The sequence below is a fragment of the Callospermophilus lateralis genome, chromosome 15 (genome assembly GCF_048772815.1).
Source record: "Callospermophilus lateralis isolate mCalLat2 chromosome 15, mCalLat2.hap1, whole genome shotgun sequence".
NCBI lineage: Eukaryota > Metazoa > Chordata > Mammalia > Rodentia > Sciuridae > Callospermophilus > Callospermophilus lateralis.
Genome location: NC_135319.1, coordinates 71,206,015 through 71,233,448, shown reverse-complemented (window position 1 = coordinate 71,233,448; position 27,434 = coordinate 71,206,015). Strand labels below are relative to the sequence as shown.

Genomic DNA, 27,434 nt, shown 5'->3' with positions numbered 1-27,434 from the left:
CAACTGAGATTTTGGGACAAACTCCTTTGCCTTACTGTACCTCTGCTGACCATAGTCAAAATCAAATTATTATAATGACGTATCTCCTACACAGAGCTAGTTGAAATAAGGTCAAATTAGTATATTTTAGAGACAAGCATTTTACAACTGTGAAATTATTTTTAAAAAAAGCATTGCCAATATACAAAATATAACAGTCTGCATATTTTGATATTTAAGGCTAGAAAGGAAGGTCGTTTGCTGCAGACAAAATCAACTTGATTGGGATGGAGAAATGTCATTGACTCCTCTCCAAAATCTGAATTGAGCCAACAAGTGCTTTTCACAGGGTGAGACCCGGGTGACAAGATGAGAATGAAAACAGTATGTGTTCACCTTTTGATCCAAACTGTAGGCCAGCACCCAGTCCTCTTGCTTGGGATGAAAGAGCAGGCTCTGGATGTAGAAGGTGAGGCGGTACTTTTGATACGTGGCCCCTTCGTCTGAGCTGATCAATATGCTGCTTTCCATTTCAGGATCACTAAGAAGCATGATCTGATAAAAGGACAGAGGACAAAATACAGATAGAATTCATAGGATGGAAGAGGTACAAGATTGAATAAATATAAAAGACATCTGTATTGGAATATTGAAGCACATAAAGGGGCACCTGAGCCTCTATAGGAAATGTGGGTCCTTTTTTTCTTTCCAGTTTTAGTTTTTCTTCATTGCTGAATTGAGCTGAAATAGGGTACAAGGCTAAATCTGTTTACTAAGATAGGCCTTATGCTTGCTTTTTTCTTTTTTCTTTTTTTTTTTTTTTTTTTTTTTTTGGTACTGGGGATAGATAGAACCTAGGGGTGGTTTACCACTGAGCTGCATTATCAGTAGTTTTTATTTTTAATTTTGAAACAGGGTATTGCTAAATTGCTGAAGTTGGCCTCAAACTTATGATCCTCCTGCCTTAGCCTCCTCCATGGCTGGGATTATAGGTAGCACCATTACTCCTGGCTGGGAAGTTTTGGTTTTTGAAGTCTACCACCAAATCTCTGAGAGAATATTATGGTCCTCTGTCCCCTGATCTAGGGATACCCTACCAAAACTCTCAGTCTTTCTGTCTCTGTCTTCATCTTTCTGTTACTTCTTATTATAGTATTGTTCTTTAGTCATGGAAAGAACCCTGCTCCTAGGATACAGTTATATATTCTGTTCTTTCTGAATTGATTTAACTGGTTGTATGACCCCTTTTTATTTTCTAAAGCACATATTCCCAAAGGTTTCTAGGCAAAAAACATTTCCACATAAGGTTTTCTAACCCCAAACCAGGAGGACAGAAGTGGTGTGTTGAAAAGGCTTTGGCATCAGAGCAGGTTCACATTTCAACAGTTCTCTTTCTCTGTTCTCTATTTGGAAAGTTACTTAAACCATCACTAGAGTCTGAATCTACCCAAGCTGGATTTGAACCTATGGCATAACATGTTCTAGAATACTGTTGAAATTTCACCCTTCACCTAATGCAACCAGACATCCACTCATAGTACCTCAATAGCAATGGCACCACCAATGGATGATCAGCTTTCCAGTATTTAACACAACAGACACAGCCTTAGATACAATGAGCTACTCCATCCTCCTTGAAGCCTTCTCTTCTGGGTTTTTCCATAATATCATACTCATCTGGTTTTCCTTTTCATCTCTTTTGGATACTCACACTTTCTTTGATTTTCTTTAAATATGACCATTCCTGAACCCTCCATTTGGACCTTCTGTTTTCACTCACCAAATTGTTACTCAGTAATTCCTTTCAATTCTGATTTATGGTTTTTTTTAATCACCATCTTCCTGAGACAACTCAAAATTTAAATCTCCAAATTGCCTCCAAAAATTCAGACTTGAAATTTCAACTATTGGGATTCTTCCACTTGGATGTTCCACCTAAAACACAAGATGCCCCATAGTGCTGCCTTATCCTGGCCCTATTGGTTCCCAATTGTTTCCCAGCTCGGTGAGTGTTTCCATTTACTAATAATATGAAACAAAATGCCCATGATTCATTTTTGAATTTGCTTTCTCCCTCACCTCTGCAAATCCCTTCAGCTCTGAAACCTGTGTATTTACCTCCTAATTCACTCCAAAATCAAGTCCCTTCTATCTGTTGTGATTGCCTTAGTCCAGACACAGTCCTCTCTCTACTGGGTTACTACTGTAATACACCCAACCTCTTGTAGCCATGTGGGCCTTGTCCCTCCAATCCACTTTGCACACTATACCCAGATCAATCATCCTTTAACACAAACCTGATTCAGACATTCTCCCACCTAAAACCATGTCACCGCTTATCATCATAACATCTCCATGACATCTCCATACTCCAAAACCCTTAAAATCCTGCCCCCTTTTTTATTTTGAGCTTCATCTGCAGCCCATATGCAGCCTGATTCAACAACTTTTGAGTTCTGAATGTTAGCTAAGTGACTGAAGGAACAAGTGAGTTTATTTCCTATTGTAGTTCTTCCTGTCTTTAGAGATACTGATGCCAAATTATAAGGGTAACTTCTATCACATGTTCTGAACCACAGGGCCTGAAGCAAAAAAATGAAATCAATAAACAAACAACTCCACACCTTATAAAATAAAACTATTATCAAGCAAGATTTTAAAAATGCTACCCAGAGCATATATTAGTACTATAAAGTCAGTTTTAAAACAAATTTAGGCCTGTTAACTGCCAAGATTCCTAGTTCTTTCTCTTTTATTCCCTCATAGCTTCCCAGGCAAGCTTACTTTCTTCCTTCAAATATTTGCTTTGGCTTCATTGAAATAAGTCATCATTAGTTATCAGCACATTTTTAAGAAATGGATGCAGTATAATAATTTTATTCATTCATGTGTGAATAACCCAGGGAAAAGCTCTTATGTGAGTTATTTGTAGATAAAGAATAACCTCCTCCTCCCCTGGCACTGTGAAGGGATGAGGGAACCAGAGGAAGCACCCAGCTGCCCTTGAGAAGACCTCAGGGGAGGTATCCGTGGGGCTTACAGACATTGAAAGCACAAATATACTGGGTAAGAATGAAGCTCTCATAACCAGCCTCGCCTGCTCCACACTATGCACCGACAGGCTACATAACAGGCAATGAAATCATTTTTCCCCTGGTGCAGAGAAATTAAACTGCTTATTTTATGCAGGTATAAAGAAGCTTCATGGCTATGATTTTAATTAGAAGATAAGACCAACATCATAAATGGACTTTATTTTATATACCATGAGTTACAATATACTGAAGAAGGGTTACCATCAAATATGTGTACAATGTGTTCTCTTCCTCTAGCCGTTTCTTTCAGACTTGCATACACCACTTGCATATGCCAACACACTCATCCACACACAAACACCACATGGATATGTGTGCCCACATGCATTAACATGCACACAGATGCCTCATGTATGTGCAGGCACACATACAGAAATGAATTAATATATAGTAAGTCATGTTGACATTGTGTGGCCGTTTCACGGAGCTATTGTTTGCGAGAGTAGATTTTTTATTGCAACCTTTCTCTGACATTCTCATTGGAAATCCTTTTATATACTTTGATATCCCTGACAATGTCTCTACTCAATCCTACTTTCTAAGCAGAAGGAAAAGAAGAGAAACAGACACCTACATATTCTGGATTTCTAACCTATGCAAGGTACTTTCCCTGATATTTTATACAAACCTCATACAAATCATGTAAAGTATCATCATTTGCAATTTATAGATAAGGAAACTAAGGCTCCAGGAGGAAAGCAATTTGCCTAATACTCCTCTGATTGATTCAAAACCCACCTAAGTCCCCACTGGCTACACACACACACACACACACACACACACACACATACACACACACATACACACACACACACACAGAGTCAGATGCCTTTTTAAAGTACCTCTAAGAAATCCATCCAACAAAAAATAATAGCTTTAAGAAAGCTCTTTTCTTCCTCTGACTACCTCTGACCAAGAATCTACTTCTGACCAAAAGAATATCAAGAATTAAATGAATAGGAATCAAAGAGGGAACTACAATTTAACTGCTAGTGTTAAAAAAGGAGGGTACCATAATATCAATGTAAATATTATAAGAAAATGCTTTGTCACAAGTTAAGCCTCAAAGCAAACTATGTCCTGTATATTAATATACCAAATATATAAAGAAAATCATCTTATGCCTGCCCAAATATTTATTAAGCCAGGATTTTCATTTGAACGCTTACAGGGCAAAGCAGGTAAAATCAAATGAGTGAAGCAGAAAAGACAAAGTAAGAAGTGAGAAAGACTGCACCAAACTGGAGAATACATATTGTTTAAAATATTTAAAATTGTATTGTGGAAACATTAGGCCTCAATAAAATATATCTGTGGATTAGGTACTATGGAATAGGCATGTGACTCTTGGTAAAAAAAATACAATAGGTTGTTTCTAAAAAACAAGGAAATTTACAAGCTTTATCTTTCAGTTTTAATTGTCAGCATACAGGTGCATAATTTATGGCAATGGCTATTCAGATGTTTGTGAGTTCTGCATTTGCATGATTTGACAATCAATGGGGCAGAGATCTCACTGGAGATTTTTGTTTTCTCTTTACTTAATTCTACTTTGATTTTTTTTTAAATCCAGCTAGTCCTTATATAAGATAATATATAAGATGTGCAATAGGCACAGATGTGTGCGGGAAGGGGAGTATTTCAAGTATGGATTAGTGGATTACCAACAGTGAAGATGCTGGGTGCAGGTGTCCTGGGTTCAAATCTTCAGGCAGCTTCTTTATGTGTGAACAAAAGGAAGTGAGTCAGCATTCCCAAGTCTGTTATCTAAGCTGTAGAAGGCAAGCAACTGCACCTCCTCCCTCAGTTTTGTTCAAAGGGGTAAATGAGATAATGATTAGGGGGCTTGTGATAAGTGCCAGCTGCACACCTGCTAAGTACAGGTTGACCTTCATCTCTAGCTCACCCAGAGAAGCCAAGCAAAGCCAGAAGTGGGGCCAGGCAGGGTGGAAATAAACGGAGGTGATTTGATTCCCTTTGCTCCTGACCTGGGTGGATAAAAACCAAAGGGTAGAGGTAGTGTTATGCTCGAATTCGGGACCCCCAAAGACCACCAGAGACCCAAGATCGATGTAAGCAGCAAAGAGGTGTTTATTGCGAGCTAGCTCGGTCCTCCGCGCACACACACAGCAACTGGTGACGCTGAGAGGCCCCGAGCCCAGGGTTTGCAGCAGTTTTATACATTTTTTGGAGAGGGCAGGGACTTCACATACATCATAGCAAATCATCACACAGCGCGGGAAAATCAAATAACAACTCTAAAACATGATTAGCACATTCACTGGCGGGAACAAGTTGGGTAGGGGTGATTGGTCAGTGAAAAAGGGGTATTCGTTTGAACTGATTGGTTTAAGCCAAGAGGGGTGTACGTGCTGAACTACATGGTTTCCCAATATGTTATCAACCACCATAAAATACTGGGAGGGTCATCTGGCAACCCAGGTATTTCCCTGTCTCATGCTGATTGGTGGCTGCTAGGGGGTTGCTATGGATCTCCACTTAGCCTGACTGAGTCAGGGACACCTGGAGCAGCAGATCTCTCTTGTTATTTGTAGATAAACAACTTAGCAGGGTGGGAATGTGCTTAGGAGTGTTCTGTGGGTTTTTCCAAGGACAAAGGTCATGTCCCTTTCTTGGACAGGCTTTGCTCTGAGATAGAGGCTGGTTTTTCATTAGAGAAACCAGGGAATTGCTTTCCAGTGAGTAAAGTTACTGTCCTACATGGTAAGAATGCTCCAGAGATATGGTGAACAGCAATGAGCACAAACTTAACAATACTGGTTTGTATAATTGGAATTTTAAGATCTCATGGGTATGTGTATGTGTGGGTTCACCATATTTAAAAAAAAATAAAATAAAAAGTAAAAGGGTCAGGGAGAAAAATACTACATTTCATATTCATTTACATGCATTTTGCATTCCTGGTAGTATTGTAAGACAAAAACACACCCTATTAGCAAATATCAGCATTGCCACAGTAAACACCAGTCAGTAGGTAATTGTCAATTTGCTAAATAAAGTTTGCTGCTTAGTTGCAGTCATCTGTTCAATGGGAAATTCCAGACCATGATAGAAGGAGCATGCTGCTGCCTTAGGGGTGAGACTCTCACACAACCAGTCTCTTAAGAATGTGGCCAGTCACAGTCAATGAATTATCTCAGATTAGAAATGGATAAGCTTTAGAGTTTACCAACAAATGAATGGCATAATCTCTTTTCTTTTTTTTTCATTTTTAATTTTTATTTGTTTTTTGCTTGCTTATTTGCAATGCCTTCTTTGGTGAATCCCTGGTAAAAATAAATAATAACAGCAGTCCTAATTTTAGGGTGTAAAGTACAATGCAAGTTAGGAACCAGGCAGGGATTCTGCTTGGTCAGCTTGCTTTCAAAATCCTTTCAGCTTCTCTACATCTAAGCCAGTCAGAATTAGCATTGGAGATGTCAATATCCTACCCAGAAATCTTTCCAGAGTACACCCTCTCCTGGTGTTGGATGAGCCTAATGATATCATTGATGAATAAGTTACTTTGTTTCATTACTTATTCTCTCTGTTTCTCCTTGCAATCTATCAACATGAGGGAAAAGTTAAAGGTGACTTAGTCTGTAGCTCTGTCAGAGATCCCAGAGAGGCAAGGAAATAAACTCTAGCCCAATGAATAAAAAAGGAGAAATGCTATAATTCACCATGTAATTGAGTCCTAATGGTACACCCTTAGCACAGTTAGTGTTCAATTAGAAAAAGCGATAATATCAATATAGATTTTCAAAGAGTATAACAGATGCCAGCCTGGCCGGCCCCTAAACCAATGGGTATAATTGATATGTTGTTGAATATTGACTTCCACGCAAATGGGACCTGCTATAGGTAAGGCTTTTAATCTCAATATACTAGTACATTCTCTCTCTCTCTCTCTCTCTCTTTCTCTCTCTCTGCCCCTCTCTCCCTCTCTCCCTCCCTCCCTCCCTTCCTCCTTCCCTCTCTCTTTATCATCTCCTTCTCCTTCTGTCTTTCTATCCATCTATCATCACCTCTTCTAACAGTGGTTCTCAATTCAGGGGCAAGAAGAAGTTGTCTCAAGGGGATAATTTACAATGCACGTAAACATTTTAAGTGTCACAATTTGTACAGAGGAGTGAGTTCACGGAATCCAGAAAGTAGAGGCCAAGGATTCAGCTAAGCATGTGGCATTGCACAGGAAAGAACCCCCTCAAAAAGAATTATTCAACACAAAATGTCAATAGTGCCACTGTCAAGAAATCTTATTGATAAATCATTTATATATCTATATATATTTACTTGCCCTATATATATTTACTTAGGGGTAAAATATGTAAAACACATCTAAATTTTAAAGATAGAACACCAATAAACATTTATGTTTATGCGCATGTTCTCTATCACTGCTGCTATTATACGTGCCACTCTTTTTGTGCAGATGAAACTCCCCACCTCTCTATCTATCCCAACATACTCTACTAAGCTCCTTCCTACTTGTCCTTCAGGATTTCACATAAGCATCAACAAGAAAGCAATATTCACTGAGGCAAGTCAGGAATAAAAAAATAAAAAGTGCAAACAACTCAGCATTTAAACAAACATCCCTCTTTAAAAAAAACAGGCAAAGGACATTGTATAGACATTTCTCTAAACAATAAATGCCAATGGCCAATAAACACATGAATAAGATGTTCAACATTACTAACCTCATTAATGGTTAAACAAATACAAACAAAAAACCACAATGAGATACTATCTCACACCCATAAATTCTGTTAAAGAAAAATGACAAGTGTTGGCAAGGATGTGGAGAAATGAACCCTTTTGCACTGTGGCTGGAAATGTAAAATGTGCAGCCACTATGAAAAGCAATATGGTGGTTTACCAAGTTATTAAAAATAGAATTAATATGTGGTCCAGTAATTTCATTTGTGGGGGTTTATCCCAAAGAACTGAAGCAGAATCTCAAATACATACATATAAACTAACATTTGCAGCAGTATTTTTTTTTTACAATATTCAAAAGGAGAAAGCAACCAAAGTGCCCATCGATGGATGAACGAATGAACAGCAGCACATGTATGCACACACAGTGGAACATTATTCAGCTATAAAAGGAAGAAAATTCTGACACATACTACAGCATGAATGAACTTTGAAGATATTATGCAAAGTGAAATATGCAAGTCACTAAAAGAGAAATACTATATAATTCTATTTATAATTCTATTTATAGCTTATACAGACAGAAAGTACAGTGATCATTGCCAGGATGGCAGGTAGGGAAGAATGAGGAGTTACATGTTATTAGATTTAGTGTTTAGTTTTACAAAATAAAAGGACTTCTAGAGATTGGTTGTGCAATAATGTGAATATACTTGCTGCTGAACTATATACAGAAAGAAGGTTAAGATGGCAAGTTTCATTTTATGTCTATATCACCACAACTATTAGAAAACACAAAAACAATGTACAAAACTAGACATGAGACTGGAGATAAAATAATGTGTTGAAGAAATTTCCAAACACCATTTATTCATCCAAGCAATATTAGCTGAGTTTTGACTACGTTCCAGGTTCAATTCAAAGGATTTGGACAAGAGCAATAATCAAAGCAGAATGAAAATCCCTTTCCTCATAGAGCTTCCACTTCTGTGAGAAAAGAATAAACAATAAACCAACACATAAGAAAAGTATGTGGTCTAATAAATCCTTTAGACTGAAGGTAAACAGAAGAGGAAATACAAGTGCTAAGAGGAAACAAGACACTGGCTTTATCCTAAGTGATATGGAAGTATCTGGTACACACAGTGACTGGGCACTGGTAGGCTAGGGCTTGTATTTTAATCACTTCACTCCGAGAGCCATGGAAAGTGTCAGGGAGACCAGGTGGAGGCCAGAAGGGACAGACTGATGGCCTGTACCAAATGGAGCACTGGTGTGCTAAGAGGTGGCCAGTTTCTGGGTATATCCTGAAACAAAAAACCAAAGGGTCTGCTTATAGACTATATGGTGGGTGTCAGAGAAAGTGAGGTGACTCATTACATGGTTTTGTGTCTTTGTGTTCATCTAGGCATTGCTTATGCTAATTCATTATTTAAAATAACCCAAATTGACTGATTTTGGGACTGAATGACCAAAAAAAATAGAATCAGCATTTATGAGATAGGAAAAAAAAAAAACAAGAGAAGCAGGTTGTGGGATTTGAATATAAGGAATTGATTCCAATATGCCTAATACACATCCAAATGGAGATGTGAGAGGATGGGGGTACAAGGCACATTTTCAGCTGAGGGGGCTGGTCTACAGGTAAGAATTAAGGGGAGGCCAGTGTTTGAATAGCACTAAAAAGTGTGTATTCTTGGTCACCATGACAGAACTGAAGCAGAATCTCAAATACATACATACAAACTAACATAATCTCAAATACATACATATAAACAAACAGAGATAAGAACTATCCAGAGAACTCTTTTCTAGAAATGGAGTTCTAGAGCACCATTTAAGGGTCAAAGAGATAAGGAGGCACAAAAGAAGACTGAGTAGCAGGTGCCTGAGAAGCAAGAAAACTCAAAGAATGAGGTATCTTTGAAGCCAAGGAGAATGCAGGGAAGAGAGTATCCTACTACATCAGAGGCAGTCGATGGTCAGTAAGATGATTATAGTCATCACCCCTCGCCCTCAATTTCACTTTCCACAATTTCAGATGTAGTCAACAAAGGTCCAAAAATATTAAATGGAAAAATCCAGAAATAAACAACTTGTAAGTTTTAAATACTATTCTGAGTGGCATGATGAAATCTCACACTGTCTGGCTTCATCCCACCCAGAATGTGAGTCATCCCTTTGTCCAAAGTATCCACGCTGTATACACTACCCACTCATTAGTCACATAAGTAGCCTCAGAATACAGACTGCTAGGGGCTTGTGTTCAAGTAACCCTGATTTTACTTAATAATGACCCAAAAAACAAGAATAATATTGCAGTATATTGTTACAATTGTTTTATTTTATTATTATTATTTTTATCCTCTTACTATGCCTCATTTATAAATTAAACCTTATTATAAGTATGGGTATAAGTAAAAACATGTATATAAAGAGTTTGATACTATCTGCAGCTTCAGACTTCCACTGGGGGGTCTTGGAAATTCACCACCTCACATAAGGGGGAAATCCTATGGAGAACTGACCACTTAAATTAGCAACATAGAGGATGATAGTGACCACAGAAAAGGCTGTGGAGTGAAGCAGGCAGACAGTCAGTGTTGATTCAAGTATAAATTGGCATGGTTATTTTGGAAAGCAACATTGAATTACAGAACAAGACTCATAAATATTCATATTTTTGACCTTGTAAATTCTCTTCTAGGAATTGGTCCAAGGAAGCCATCAGGGACCCAATAAAAGGTTTATGCACCTGTATGTCCATCTTGTGTTATTTATAATAATACAAAATTGGAAATAACCCAAATATCTGATAGCAGAATGATTAAGTAGACTAAATACATTTAATGGAATATTATGCAGCTATTAAACATAAATTCAAATAGTTTCATGACACATGAAAAATAATCATATGCCTGAACAGTGCATTAAGAGCAGGCTAGATACTCATGAGGCATAAACTTAATTTTTTAAAAAAAAATTGCTTACATTTCATTCTAGTATTTATGCATTAATATCTTGAGACACACATGTTAACAGTGGTTATTCCTGAATAGCAACATCATGAGTGTTTTTCATTTTCTTCTTCCACTTCTGTTTTTCCTAAATATTCTGAAATGAGCATATATTACCTTGATCATCACAAATCATTCTCTGTCTACACATACACTCACACATACACACACCCTTTTCCCAACACTGGCCCTTTTTCAAGAATGTCAGTAAGACAGAGCTTCTACTTCCTGCTCTTAGAAAACTCCACAGGTGAGATTATGACCTATCCACAACCAAGGGCAGTAGTTAGAGTGGGGGACAGGGGTGGCGTGAGGCTGGGGTAGTGATGTGTCCAGCCACCAGAGCACTTTCCAACTCAGGGGAGTCATAGTCCCGATTTCCTCTCGGGAGTGGGAATCTTGCCTTGACCTCTAGTTCTCTGAATTTTCCCATCACCAATGGCTGTTCCCCAGTCCAGCTCTGACCATGGCATCTCCTTCTATGTGTGATAAGATTCATACCTGGCACCTCAGACACTTCCCAAGTGGGTCCCCCAGGTTGTTCTCAGGCTCGACTTTTTCAGCACAACAACCTGCTGGAGCTGAGCAGCACCTCTGGGTGTTTTAATGACTGTGATTTTTCTAACATGTCTATGTTTGCTTATAATCAACTGGATGCTAGCAACTTGAATGCTTGAAATAGCCAACACCTTATGTGACCTTGAGTCAACTGGTTTGGTAGTTCTCAAAACCAGCATTCTTCCAGCCTTCCTTCAAGGCCCAGTTGAATTCCTGCCCCTCTGTGACACCTCTCAAATTCTCCAGAAGAATGATCTCTGCTTTCATGAACGGCACCAGCAAATCTGCTATCACATTGACCTATAATTTTCTGTTTAAATATATTTGAAAATATTGATGCATGGATGTATCAATGTATCTTAAGATATCAGTTATCTCGCATTTCATTTGCATTTGCCTTCTTTGTCACTGCGATCCCTAAAGGCAGGGAGCTTTGGTTCTATCGCTCTCTGGCCCCCTTTGCTGCAGGGAGTGAAGCACGCGCTCCATCAACACGTGACGCCCGACAGAGTGAAGGCCACTCCAGGGTTTCACAGTTTGCTTGACCAAATAGGACATTCTATTTGTGGCTTACCAGTGTTCTGGACAGAGAGCTAGTTCCCTCTCCATAAGAGAAGTCAGCAAAACCCTGTCCAGAGGCACGGCTCCTCTGCCAGCCCAGCCGTCACCAGCTCACTGGCAGTAACTGTCACTTGGCAGTGCTTCTCTGCCACCTCCCGTTCCTCTTTTGTAAAAGGACAAATTTAACCAATTTGGTGGTCATATGATTTCTCAGTAAGATGCTTACTTCCAATATTTAAAAAAGAAAAAAGGCAAGCGTATCCATGAGAGAGAAGGAGAAATGAAGCTTCATTGTTTTAAAAACTTGCAAGGACTGGGGATGTGGCTCAAGTGGTAGCATGTTTGCCTGGCATGCACGGGGTGCTGGATTCGATCCTCAGCACCACGTAAAATAAAATGAAGATGTTGTGTCCACCGAAAACTAAAAAATAAATATTAAAAAATTCTCTCTCTCTCTCTCTTAAAAAAAAAAACTTGCAAGACACAGGACTGGATTGGAAGGAACTTTGCTTATTTTTTGATGTTTTGTCGTGGTTTGATTTGAAGCTTTTGTTTGTTTGATGTGACTGTCTCCAGGTTAGGTGCACCGAACAAAGATGCAAACCCAGACAGGTGTTTCTGTGAGCAGATTCAGGACCTGAGATACAGCTTAGGCAGGTTGAAGGCATGGGGCTTTTGGCACAACCTTGTGGTAGGCACAGGTATGTGGCCAGGTGTGTTTGGTGTTGAGAAATATCTAATCAGTGGAATCAAGATCATCCAAGGTGTTGGCTTTCTCAGGCATCCAAGCTGCCACACACACGTCTGGGACCCCAGCAGGAGCCCAGAGCCCAGAGTCCAGAACGCTGTTTCAAAGCTGAAAATCAAAAAGGCAATGATGATATGGAAAGACCAAGAAAAAGAAATGCTCACCCACATGCCTATTATCTACCACAAAAACAAATTTAATTTATAAGCATCTTGTTGAAGCTGTGTGGGAGGAAGATCCTGAAAAGATTTGAGTGCACGAGGGATGGTAAGCGGAAATTAATTGCAGAGTACCCATTATGACTAATTTAAGAATTGCAGATTGTCACCGATACAGTATTTATTTAGTGTGCTATCTTTAGTGGTTCCTCTAGTGAACATTATAAAAAGAAAAAAATAAAAGAGCTTTCATAGGTTCACCTGCTAACCCTATTTTTCTCATTGGATCTTAAGTTCTCTGTAGGAGAAGACTCCAATTGAGGCTGTTTTCGGGGACCTAACTCTAAATATTTAGGAAAGACCACTGTATTTAGGAGAGGCAAGGTACGTTTTAGGGAGAACAATCAGGGGAGCAGTGTGCTTGGCTTATCCTATGTCCTGGGCTAGTTGAGCAAGTCTATGACACCAAGAGCTTCATTAGTGTTGGTCACAACGTCACTGCATCCTAGGGGCACCGCCTTGCCTAGGAAGAGTGAGAATCACACAAATGTGCATTAGAACTCAACTACACATCACCAGCAAGTGCCCTCAAGACTGAAGGCAAGGACAGGCCCCCTACAGTGTCAGATCCAAGTGTCAGATCCTTCCAGCTGCTGCCACGACTCTCATCAACCCACATAAGAGAAATGGCTGTTTGTTAAAGCCATGGGAACTTGGGGTCCTTTCACCCGTGCAGGAACTGTCCTGAAGATGGGACAAAGAAGCAGTAAGGGAGAGACATCTGGATTCCAGAAAGAGTGAAATTAAAACGACACAGACCACACAAGGAGCTGGGTGGATGCTTGCAGCGCTGGGGGGCTGTGCTTCCTAACGCCCAGCTCAAGACACCGGCTCTGCGCACCGTCACACAGGTCACGTGAAATACTACCAAGTCCTTCCACAGCTCTCTCCTCCTGGGTCCTCCCTCCACTCTGTGAGGGAGGCAGGACAGGCATCATTACTCCTGTCTTAGCCCATTCAGATCCTACCACAAAATGCCCCAGGCTGGACGGCTTGCAACCTACCAGCATTTATTTCTCACAGTTCTGGAGGCGGGAAATCCAAGATGGAGGTATGCCGGTTCTCTGGGGTCCCTCACATGAGGATACTCATCCCATTTGTTAGGGTGCTACCTGCATGATCTGATCACCTCTCAAAGACCTCTCCTCCTAGTGCTATCGCATTGGGGGTTAGGATTCCAAATATGAACTTTTGGGGGAAGGGAGGCACACAAACATTTACGAGCCTCTTATATTAGACTCCTGCTGTTGCCATAATAAGTTGCCATCAATGTCATGGCTTAAATAACGTGATTTTATTATCTTACATATTTGGACTTCAGAGACCCCAAAATAGGTTTTACTTGGCTAAACTCAAGGTGTCCACAGGGCTGTGATCCTTTCTGAAGGATCCAAGTGAGGATCTGTGCTCTTTCTTGTCTTTTTCAGATTCAGAGGTTGCCCACATTGGTGTTGTTTGGTTTGGTTTGGCTCCTGATTATTTTCCATCTTCAAATACAGGCACAACCCCTCCAAGTCTCTTTCATAGGACATCATCATTCTGCCCTTCTTCCTCTCTCTTTCCCATTTCTAAGGACCCTTATGATCACAGCTCAATCATCCAGTGTACCCTCTTTATTTTTAGGTCAGATGGCTTACATAGGAATTCCATCCAGAGCTAGAATTCTCCTTTGCCTCATAACCTAACAAACTTGCAGATTCTGGGGATCCCAATACCTTTGAACCGTCATTGTTCTGCCAGCCAGGATCCCACTCTGCAGCAAAGGAAACCCAGGGCTCAGAGACTTGCTGGAGGTTACAACTGGTTTCCAAGTGTTAAACCGGTGCCCCAGCTCTGAACTTTACCTCCCAAGTTGGGTGTTTTATCTCTCATGCCGAGCTCTGTATTGGTGAGTCGGTGAAGGAGAAAGAGGACACAGCCAGGCCGTGAGGAGTTCCTGCAGACAGAGGCAGGAGACAGCCAGGGGAGAGAGGAGCATGGCTTTTACTCTAAGCCCTTTCTCCATGGGAGTTCTCCGGTGCTGCCCTACCCGCTACCATCCCTCCTCTGTAGGATCATCCCTTCGGCAGCAAATTGAACCCCAAACCAAACAGCCTATGACGGTCTGTGTGTATCTTTCATGCTGGGATTTTACAGTGTTGGTGTTGTTTGGTTTTGCTTCCTCTTTCTCAACGTGAAGCAGAAAGGGAGGGGACAGAGAAGTAGCAATTTTGCCAGGCAGGTACTTGCTGTAATGATCCACCATCCCGTGCTAGGTGGTCCCCAGACCAGCAGGGAAGAGAAAACCACAATAACAGTAATAAAAGGAGAAAAGGGCCTTCCAGGTAACGACATAATGAGGATCCCCAGCTGCTTCTGCCAGGGAGGGTGGGAAGAGGCAGGAGAGCAGAGACCCGAGGGGTAGAGATGGAAATGCCCAAAGGTTGAAAATCTATATTCTGCCCCAGTGACTGCTCTGAGTGTGTGTTCCTATTTGTGTGTGTGTGCGTGTGCGCGCGCGCACGCGTTTCCTTTCCTCATTGCACAAAGAAAGAAAACGACACTAACTTTTTGTTGTTGTTAAGGGGAGAGCGGCACATTTGTCAAAAAGGTCTGACTGCCACTTCTGATTCCAGAGCTCTGCAAAGGATCCACCCTATGGTGATTTAGATTAATCGCTTCTCATTAAGAGCCAATAAACACACTGTATTCTGAGAGCTCCTTGCTGCCACAACCCACTGTCACCATGCATAACTGCCGAAAGGGAAAGCAGAGGCACACCAGAGAGTTGTCAAACGTAATTTATAGGTTTTTAAGATCTAATCATTTTCTATAATATTAGATTAAATGACAGTCTATGCTGAAGAGGAAATTGCATTTCACCTGGCTTTCTTCCCCTTTCCCCCTTTTACTAACTAGGATTCAAGGAAAGCTCTAATCCCATAGCAAAAGGCCAGAGAATGTCCTTGATAACGTGCTTGAGAAGAATCACCCAAGGGACTCATTTGCACCCAGCAGGCTGCCCCGAGAAGCCGGGGAGAGATAAGTGGACGATTCTCTCAGCTGAGCCAACTCCATCCAGGAGCCCCTGGGAGTCAGCCCTTCTCTTTCCAGACACAGCTGCTTTATCATACCCTGACACACCATCCACAGCTCCAGGGTATTTATTTTGGAGTTTGTGATGGCAGAGGGCCCTGGAGAAAAGGAAGTCTTACAGAATCTCATCACCTTTGGATCTGGAATCACACAGGCCTGGCTTTGGCAGCTGGGGGTACAGCCACGTAAGTGGGTCCTTCACCCGCCCTCAGTTATTACAGGTCTAACTGTGATGGGCATCTGGGATAAAAAGATAATGAGGCAATAGTCAAAACCCTCCTCCCTCATTTATTGCTCCTTGTCTTTGGAGCTTTGGTTTTTCTCAACTGTAAAATCCAAAGCACCTTCTACCACCACCACCACCACCACCACCGTGGTGGGCTGGGAGGAGAGGAGAAAGAGAGATAGCACTTGGCAACCTCTTGACCCAGGTTGCATTCACGAACTCCAGGCTTTGCTTTCCCTTCTGCACCTAATGGGTATCCAAATAGGTTTTCTCGATTGAGATGTGGGCAAAAAGTAGAAGCCAGTTTGTATAAGAAGCATTATCACTGGGATTGCACAATTAAGAACAAAAGTGTAAAGTCTGATAACTATAGTAGAAGGATATGCATGATCCCCAAAGCACAAGAAAGGAGTGGTGGGTGGTAACTCACTACTGTGCTTCACATTCAGCACCTCAGATGACAGAAAACCAACTCTTCCATCCGGAGCTCACAAACCTTTCCTCGCTGATTCCAACAGAACTTTCCATTCCCATGCCCCCGGAATCCCTATATTGCTAGAAAGAATCACCCAGTTCAATGACACAAATATCCTCCCACTTTTCCACCTCAATGTCAATGCTGAGGTTATTTCTCTTCCTGGAATGACTTTTTATTAATTTTTTTTCTTTCCATATTGTCTTGTTGGTGCATTGTAGTTGTACATAATGGTGGAATTCATTTTTACATATTCATCTATGCACACAATGTAACAGTAAGATTTGGCCAATAGCACTCCCCAATATTTCCCCTTTCCTTTCCTTCCTCTCTCCCCCTGGTTCCTTTCCTCTACTCTACTGATCTCCCTTCAAGTTTCTTGAGATGCCCCCACAACACCTTTCTTTTTCTATTTTCTCTCCAGCTTCCGTGTCTGAGAAAAAAACATACAACCCTTGACTTTCTGAGGTTGGCTTATTTTGCTTAGCATAATGGTCTCAAGTTCCATCCATTTTCCTGAAAACAACATAATCTAATTCTTCTTTATGACCGAATAAAGTCCATTGTGTAGATATACCACATTTTCTCTATCCCATTCATCCACCGATAGGCACCTAGGCGGGTTCCATAGTTTGACTACTGTGGATTATGTTGCTATAAACATGGGTACGCATTAGAATGCCTTAGAACCAACTAGGACACTACTCACAACATGTAGCCCAAACAACTATTTCTACTATCATTATAGTGTTACAACTTTAACTAAAGTAAATACTGAGGAGTGATATGGCTGGGTCCTGTGGTGGTTCCATGCCTAGTTTTCTGAGAAGCCCTCCATACTGATTTCCATACTGGTTGTACTAAATTTACAATCCCATCAACAGTGTAAAAGGGTTCCTTTCCCCTACATTCTCTCCAGCATCTATTGTTATCTTTATTCTGGATGACTGCCATTCTAACTGGAGTGACATGAAATCTCAGTGTAGTTTTGATTTGCATTTTCCTAATTACTAAAGATGTTGAACGTCTTCAAATATTTACTGGCCGTTTGTATTTCTTCTTTTAAGAAGTGTTTGTTCAGCTCATTTGCCTATTGATTTCTAGAATTTTATTTATTTATTGGGTTATTTGCTTTTTTGGTATTAAGTGTTTACATAGGAAATGTTCCTCTTTATACTCCATATCCTTAAACTCATATCACTCTCTCAAGTCCGTCCCTAAATGCAACCATCTCCAAGAAAGCTCTGTGGACTCTCCCTCAGGATTCTCAGTACTTTGTAGAGCTTACAACAACAGTAAAATTCTAAGCTCTTTTGTGGCAAGAAGATTTCCTATCATCCTATGCTCCCCACCCCCACATAAAGTCCAATTTAGTGCTTTCAAATGGGGACTCAAAAGAACTATGGCTCTGCTCCCTGGTGGCTGCATTCATGGCTCCATCCTGAAGGAGAAGTCCTGCCCTCCCTGCAGGACTCTTGGATGAGGGAGAGGAGTAACAGTAAAACCTGGAGGTGGCTTCTGTGATTTCCAATCATAAGAGACACCACTCATCTCCACTCTCACTACATTCACTGGCCAAAGTCATTCATGCAGCCAACCCTGTTCCTTTGAGGGGGAGGTGTCAATCTTCTCAAAGAGAGAATCCCAGTGGCAAAGAATATTTTTGTACAATTTATACACATGAATTCCACTCTTTCCTATACAAACCCAATCAAAACCAGATAAACAAATACATGTGCACTTGTTCATAGCAACACTACTCATAACATGTAGCCCAAACATGTGGAAACAGCACAGGTGTCATCAATGGATGAGTGGGTAAACAAATTTTGGTACCCACAATGGGACATTATTCAACCATAAAGAGAAATGAAGTACTGACACATGCTACAATACAGAGGAAGCTTAAAAACATTATGTTCAATGGAAAGAAGCCAAACACCAAAGGTCACATATTATATGGCCCCATTTATATGAAATATCAAGAATAGATAAATGCACCGAGACATAATGCAGATTGGTATTTGCCAGAAAATGATGATATCAATAATGGGAAGTGACTGCTTAATGGTTTCAGAATTTCTTAGGGGGGAGTTGATGACAAAAAATTTTGGAAATAGGTAGAGGTGGTGGTTGCACAAACTGGGCATGTATAAGTGCCCCTGAATTGTTCACTTTAAAAAGTTGTTAATTTTATGTTACGTAAATGTTTTTAAAAAGCAAAAGAACTGGGGCTAACACCAGTTGGCTCCAGCCTCTCTCTTGTTTTGCAAGAAAACCCAGAATGATTATGTTAAGTTAAAGATACCAGTTAGCACAAAACTGCCTTCTGACTAGTTTTCTAATACATCCCCCAGCTTACTGGAAAATAAGAATAATAATATAGTTGACCTAAGCAGATAGCAAGTACCGACCAACATCAGGACAGTCTGAGCTATGGTACTAACCCTGTGGTCAACTACTCTTGTTAGGGTCTGCTTTCTTCTCATGGTGCCCAATTCTGATTCAGGTTAAGGTATCCTGCTGATGTAAAGCCACAGTTCCAGGTGGGTTGCTCTTTCTAGGAACAAATCCTACTCTAATTGCCTTAAGCCTCTTCTTATTTCTTAAAAATTCCCATTACCAACAGGTTTAATTAACAAGCATGGCCCCTCATACCTAAATGCTGTGCTTGAATGCTTTCATTTTAAAAGAATGGTGTACTAGCACTTACTTTATATAGCTTTATGAAGCATGTGTTATAAAAGTATCTCACCCATACAGCTCTTTAATACCATGGCAGTCCATTGAATTCAATCCCATAAAATCCCAGCAATATTTAAGTGTTAAAGGTGACTTTCACTATGATATTTATTATTGGATCATGAAAAATGGGACAGATAGCCTTCAAAACCCCAGGCGATGGAGTGAGCCACATCTTTTCTAAGCTTTTAATAACAGGACCACCATATTTCCTGGAAATGACACAGATCACTAGAGTCGCTTTTGAGATTCCCTCTTGGAAGCATGAATTTTTAAAAAAATTTTTGCTTCTTAGTGACCAAACCCCATATCAGTTCATGGAAAGTTAGTTGATAAAATAATTGTATCTGACATCTCCATCAGACTGAAAATATTTTTATGATAACTTTTGACCTCCCCCTCTGACCTAGAGATCCCTAAGATCCTTAGTTCCCCTTCCTCTAGAGATCCCTATAGAACCTATATAAAAAGCTATCAGAACTCAGTGAGAATATACTCCCTGCCACTTGTCCCACTGCATCCTGTGTCCTATTGCTATTTTACCAGCCAGCAAGCTCAGTGCCATTTATTGCTCTATATATTTGTGTCTTCAGCAGACTGTGGTATCTGTGAAAACAGTGACTGTGTCTGATTTATCTTTTATATCCCCAGCATTCAGCACAATGACTGCTACATTGTAGGTGTTCACACATACATCTGAGTGAAATAATAGTTAACTAGTTCTGAGATAACTACTACAGAATTAAAGGGAACTTCAAGGTCATATATTCCAACATCTCAATATACAGTGGAGGGCACATGAGAGATTCAATCACCTCCATAATTGTTAGCCAATGGTAGCACCTTGGAGGAGACCATCAGTATCATCCAAAATGCTTGTTAAACATTGCATTTTTCCTGGATCTTTCCACAACCTAAATTGGAATTTCTGGCTCAGGGAGCAGAGCCCAGCATCTGCCTTTTAACAAGCAATCCGATTATTCTAATGTAACCAGAAGAGCAAGCACCACCAATTTGAGTGTCTGCAGCAAGGAAATGATTCTTGCTTCCAGCTTTTTGCAAAATAGAAGTAAACTTCCAGTGCCTAATAGCCCCCCGTCAAGGATGTGGTTACCAAGAGTCCAGAGGACTTGTACTGATTAAAATGAAGTGTCGAATGCAGATTCAGCCTTCATCAGAATAAGCCACTGTCTTTCACTGTCTTTTCAACGAGAGGTCAAGGGCTGTTGGAGAACATGATTATGGTATCAAGGCAAAAAAAAAAAAAAAAAAATTACATAGGAATCAGGACCCATTTGGTCAACTGTCCTTCTGTGAGTGACCTTGGATTCCCCAGTGCTCTGTCAGAGGTGGGGTCCTAGATCATTTTTGTAACTTCACTGCATAATAACCTCCCAGAAGGTGACTGTCTTTCCCTCTGAAGAACCCACATTTTAGGTTTTCTGAACACTCCCCTAGGCTGTATAACATGGTTGAGAAGTAATTAGTATCAGCTATGGAACAAGTAGTTGCTTCTTTCAGGTTCAACATTAGTTTCTAGAATAGAAATGAGTAGGAATTAGCCATTCTTTTCCCTCATTATAGGCAATTGTTACCATTCCTGCTAGTTTACAACATGTTGATACAACTCCATCTACTCCCTTGCTATTGTGCCCGGTTTAAGGTGACCTCAAAGGACAACAAAAAAAAAATATTTGGGCTGAAAAAGCAAACATGTGGAGAAAGAAACTGGAATCAAATCGAAAAAGAGTGGGCACAGCTCTCAACTTGAGCACAAGGTAGCAAATGCAAGGACCTCCAGCATTTGTTCCTGAGAGATGAAAACTCCAAGTATCCTGGACAGTGAGACCAGGAAAAGTCAATTTAAGACAGTGAATACCAGTACTTTTCTACCTGAAATATGTGCCTGAATCAATGAAGATCTTAGAAAACACAGATCTGATTCAGTGTGTATGGAGAAGGATATGAGATTCTGCATTTCCAACAGTCTCCCAAGTCAAGCCAATGCCTCTGGTTGTGCTAAATACTTCATGTGCATCATCTCCTTTCCCTTGTACCAAAACCAGTGAACTAACCAATAGATACTATCTCTTACTTAAGTCTTCACTACGCAAAGCATAATCATGCTTAAGTAAGAAATATTAGAAACAGCAGGTGTAGTACAAATGTTAGTCTGCATCAGAATCTGAAGGGTTTGCTTAACCACACATTGCCATGTTCCACCCAAGGGGTCTAGTTTGTGAATTCTGAGGACAATTTGAGAATGTGCATTTCCAACAAGGTACCATAGGATGCTGATGCACCCAGTCCAGGAACTACACCTCAGAATGACTGGCATAGCCAACACTAGACTTGGAATCAGAGGAATCTGGACTTGCGACCTTACTTTGTTGCTAACTTGCTCAATGAATTGGGCAAGCCAACTCAGCTCTCCGAATCTAAATAATGGGAATAATAATATCTGTTAGTTAGTTCACTAGTTTTGGTAAAAGTGAAAAAAGATGAGGTATGTGAAGTATTTAGTACAATCCTTAAAAGTAGCCTTTATTGAGATTCCTTCCTATAGTTATATTACCCAAATGAAGAATGGCTGAATGATAAGAATGTTCTGGGATTAGAATTCATTATAATAGACTTTACAACAAAAGCCAGTTTGGTTCAAGATTTAAGATAATCACAATAAGTCTAGCATTTGCTACATCCACCACTTCAGTCTTCCAGTGAGCATGGCCTGGGACTAGGAATTGAGCAACCCTGTTCTTGTCCTCAAGAAACTTACAATCTAGTTAGGGGAGGGGAAATTCAGTCCCAATTAGCATGCATTTAAGGGCCTTTTGTGTGGTAGAAAAATCACAGGGAACATATAAGACAGGATATACACATAATACTTTTCATTAGAGAAAATTAAGTAAATAATCTATAAATAGTAAAGATAAACAGAAAATTAAATATATTGCTAATGTCCACTTTAGGTACCTAAAAGAGCAGGTATAAGAATAATTATTCCTCTAGCAGACATGCAACTCAAAATCGTAGACTTGCTTCAGAACAACATTCAACTTAAAGTGCTCCTACTGATAAAATTATTTTGCTGAAATAATTTGCATTTAGGACTCAGTCTATCAGTTGGAACAAACAGAGGCAACAGCCAGTTACATCTAAGCTTATGGGTTTCAACTTTAGCATGCATAAGAATCACCTAGACACTTGGTAGAACAATCAGAATTATTACCATGTGCTCCAGAGACTAAAAATGTACCCTCCCCCGCCCTCCTTTTTAAGAGAAATTGTCCCCAGTCTGTGTTGGAAGAGCATGTGGCTTCCCTCCAAGCCACTTGTGCTAACACTTCTATTCAAATGCAAATTTCCAGTGGTTTTTCTCCAACATCAATTTATAAACCAGTCTATTTTTTTGTAACCGAACTAGATCCATAAAAACAGCCCTAAAATAATAATCATGATCATAACAGCTAATATTCCTTACATTTGCTATGTGCTAAGCTGAAAGCTGAGAATATTTTTAGATGCATTACTTCATTTAACCCTCACAAAGACCCTATGTGGTTAACCACAGTTTTCTAAAAAAAAAATCCAGAGAGGTTGACTAGCATATCCATGATCATACATCTAGTAAGTAACATTACAGGATTTTTCTAACCCCAAAATTTACTATCATGTACTGTCCTGAAATTAGAAAAATTTTGCCAAAAGTCAAGAGGCAATAACTCATTGGCTATGGGCAGTGATCACATGTGGCTTCATTTCAGAGGGTGACATTTTGAAAAGGACCTTGATTGGGATAGAAGGTTAACAGAAAATAGAGCAGAAGGGTGTTGCAAAGAGAAGAACCAAAATGTCAACATAGAGAAGCTCAGAAGAATCCTGATCTGGACTCTGCTTGCTGCTTTGCTCCATTTTTTTTTCCACAACTCCATCTTAATGCTGGTCATGCTGGCTTCAGCTGTAAGTCTGGGATTGATGCTGCTTGTGACTCGCCTGACACCTGGATAGGTGGGCTCATGTGACTTAAACGGAAACTGCACTTCTGTAAATCGAATCTTAGTCCTCCATTAACTCATTACCGTTTCCCTTTAAATTGATATTCAATGTGCAATTTAAAGTTTCTGCTCTCAGTTCTCTGCCAAGTGGCTAATGATCTGCAACTGCATGTGAAATACACCAAGAAACTGACCAATAAATTTGCTATTTTATCTACTCCTCCCTCCTCTATCCACACAGAAACTCGAAACCTACATACTTTAAAAATCAAAATGTTTAGGTAGGGGTTCTGTTACAGGAAAGCATACACTTGGTTCCACTCAAAAAGTCACAATGATCAAAGACCCCAAACCTAGTTTAAGTACAGTTGCTGCTCTATGATTGTTTTTATTATCTATCTTGGCTTAAGGAAAAGAGAATGTCCCTATGAGAAGCTATAAGGAGTTCCAAGAGATGGCATCAAATTTCATCAGAAGTAGAAGATGGAAGTCACATTTCACTTCTTTTCTTAATACTACAGACTTTGAGCCTCTTAAAAAAAAAAATGCCTTCTCTGTTAAAGTGTTTTACTCTCTTACTGGGAAAAAATACTTCAGTTCATCTATCATTCTCTTGAACTGCCAATTCAAACCCAAAGTCTGAATTCCCAGGCTCAAGCCACTTTCAACACTATTTCTCTTTTCCCATGGCATAAAAGCAAACGTTCCTTCCATCACCCATGTCTCCCCACTGATGTCCAAATGCAAACATAGTATCTGGGAGAAACATTGCAATTTAAAAGCAAAACAAACATAGCAATTTTAAATAAAGCTAACTTTCAATTTTCTGCCTCTGGAGTGAGGTGGGAATTACGTGTGCTGTAGGCACCTACTGATTTAAAAAAAAAAAAAAAAAAAAAAAACAGAAGAAAAAAACCAACATGTCTGTTACTGTCAAAGCTTGGTTAGTCCTACAATGGGAAAGACCTGGAGGGTTGTAATCCCAAATGGTGACTAATCAAAGTCTTTGTTTTCTATATGTTCTGGAGGGTGTCTTTTCGACAACCAATTAGCTTGAGTTAGGTTGGGTTACTATTAGCATGAATTTGTTGTATTCCTTGACAAACTATTATTTGGTGGGTAGCAGGGAAGAACAAGGGTGGTGACAAAGAGACTGAGAGATCCAGTTGCCTATAATTAAATACTTCCCCTAGAAATCCTACTGGGAATAATTAACAGGGGGGTGATGGTGGGCATGCTGTGTTCGATAACCCCCAAGAAGAGGCAAATCCAATGTTCATTCATTCACTTTCTCAGGTTTCTTCCCTTGAAGACTCTTCTTTGGACACACAATGGATGTATGGGCCAAAAAAAAAAAAAAAAGAAAGAAAGACACTGACAGATATCTAACTAGAATGCTCGCTCCATGGAGTAGACCTCTATTTGGGTTTTAGCACTATATTTTCAGGGTCTAGCGTCCCTGAAGATGCTATGAAGCGAGTTAATCCATTTGCAAATTCAGTTCTCAAAGCTGAACCAGTTCTGTCTTGATAAATTCCTCAACCCATTCCAATTAACCTCCACACTGACTCTTCTTACCTTCATGCCTAACCAGTTTTCTCAGTTGCATGTCTAATGGGAAGCCCATGTGATGCCTGAGTCTGGCCCCTTGATGCTCTTTCTACATCAGGCTTGAGGTAGCCATATGGAAGTCTCTTGTCAATGACCCACTAAGAGGGTGCAGCCATCACGTGCACACTTTGCATGCTGCCTTTTGTTGCTTCTGTCAGGTGCAGTGTTAACAGTGAATAAACTGAAAAGGTGATTTAGCATGGCTGATACTCCTCTGAGGTCAGCAGGATCCAGGGAAATCAAGTCATGGCCAGGGCAGCACCAGTATCCATGAAGCCTGGGTCAGACAGGGAGGTGGACAATGTAGAATTGGGGAAAGGCATGAGGTTGCAATCAATTCTAGGTCCACTCTTGTGCTTTTACCATGACAAAAAGAGTGCTGGTGGCCAGAGAGAAGCAGTCTTGTTTTAGAATACATAAGCCCAAGATCTTTCAAAACCATAAGACCAGTGTTGAGTCATGGGGTCAGTCTGTTAAGCACTGCTGTTGTAGCTGATGTATTCCAGCAGGGCAGGTCAGTCTCCCAGTCCATGGAGGGACCCCACCTGTATGTTCAGAGAGTCTTTGTGGTTTTGTACATGCTGCGATCCCTCAAAAGGAAAAAGAATAAAGGTCTTTTCTTTAAATCCAAGCACATCCTGAGCCTCCCTCTGCCCCAGGTGAAGGATAGTTTTTCCTAAAGGTCCTTCTTTCTGATAACGAGTAAGAAGAGTCAATCTCCCCCTGCCTACAGAAACCACAGCATCCAGGGACGCTATTGCCTTTCACTGACATGGACACTTCTTTGTTTGAAGTGAACCTCTCTCCACTAGAGCCCTTCCTGGGCTGATCACATCCCTTCTCCCCCCAGAAGGAGAAAGGGAAGAGCTCTTTATATTATATGTGAGCAAAAGAAAAATCGAGGGGGCAGTGAGGGTGGAATAGCAGATCAGATCAGGTATGAGTGCTGATGTCAATATGTGGTTAAGCTAGGCCTAGACCTCAGGTCTTCGTGAAATCAGGGTGGGAGCTCTTAATCATATGAGGTGCCACCTACATTCTCAACCTCCCAAGCTGGGGACTGCAACAACCCCGAACTTCCCCCCTCAGAGTCAGGTTTAATCTGAGCACAGACTCATCTTCCCTGCCATCCTCATTTCCATTGCATTTCCACGCTAACAAACCAAAGGCACAGGCCGGGAACTCAGAGAGTAGGGGCTCTCTAGGCTTGGAAATTCCACTAAGGAAATATAAACCTATTAACTCCAAGGAAAGAGAAGCATGCTCTGATGCCTGCGCTCCCTTGGGCCACAAGTGATGGCCTTTTATGCAGAAGGAGAGGAGGGAAAGAACATCAGTTAACTTCACACCCAAGGGCAAGTGAGGGCAGAGATGAGTGACTCCGGGTATGGGAACACTCTCTGCTGCTAGAAACAGCTCCTGGTTTCACTTGAAATCCTGCAGTGGGTTGAGCGCCTACCTCCATATCAAAGCTCCTGTGCTAGTCTGGCCATGACAGAGGGCTGATCAAATAATTTGGCTTCTGCTGGTAACAGAGAATCAGTCCAGTTCCCCAGCATTTCCACACATGGCATGCAAGGGAGGGGAGTGGGAGACTGGAGAGTAGCAAGGCACAGACTGCTGGGACTCACAGAGCAAATAAAACAGCAGGGGAGGAGGGTGAAGAAGTGTCCCCAAGGAAATGGCAAGGAACAATGCCAAAAGAAGAAACAGATTGGCAGTCCTACACTTGTGACTCTATTGGCAACACCTATAGGGCTCTTAGACTGCCCTTCACCCCGTCTATTATTATTACTAATTGTAATACTGTCACCACCATCACTACCAAACCTTCCATCTATTGTGCTACTTGATGTGGCTGACACTGAGCTAAGGACTCTCACAAATATGTCACTCAACATCCAGCCAGGTAAGAATTAGTATTTTCCCCATTTTACCAGGAAAAAAAAAAAAAAAAAGATAAGCTGATCATTGAACTCAAACCACTCACCCAAAACAAATGTCAATATGTGGTTAAGCTAGGCCTAGAACTCAGGTCTTCATGAAATCAGGGTGGGAGCTCTTAATCATATCAATAGCAACCACATGAATCAGAGTCCAACCCCACAGCATCTTGAGGTATCCACTAAAACACCTCAACCTCCCCAATGTGGAGATAAGTCCACCATGGGGCAGACACACTTCTAAAAAACATTTTGGTATGTATCTTTGTGCATGGTTTTGTCCAAAAGTTTATGCCACTAAACAGAGCAGTTATGTGCTTCTTTTTGAATTGACATGCCTCCTTAGCATTAAAAATATAAAATAGCTTAAGGTAAACATTGTATTAAAGTCAACAAACCTAAAGTGCACTAATCAGAATGGTATAGCTTAATGGATTTTCACAGGTGAATTTCCCTGTGTATTCCGTCTAGTAACATTGATTAGTTTTGACTACTTTAAATGTTAGACAAACAGGGTCATATCATA

General features: G+C 40.5%; 1 protein-coding gene across 1 annotated transcript in view; it reads right to left on the bottom strand.

The window, feature by feature from the left end:
- The window catches only part of Sorcs3 (sortilin related VPS10 domain containing receptor 3), a 567,524-nt gene that overhangs the window by 268,998 nt on the left and 271,092 nt on the right, over window positions 1-27,434 (bottom strand). The window contains exon 4 of the mRNA XM_076834163.1: window positions 376-534. Coding sequence (XP_076690278.1) covers window positions 376-534 — 159 coding nt within the window. The remainder of the gene's footprint in view (window positions 1-375; window positions 535-27,434) is intronic.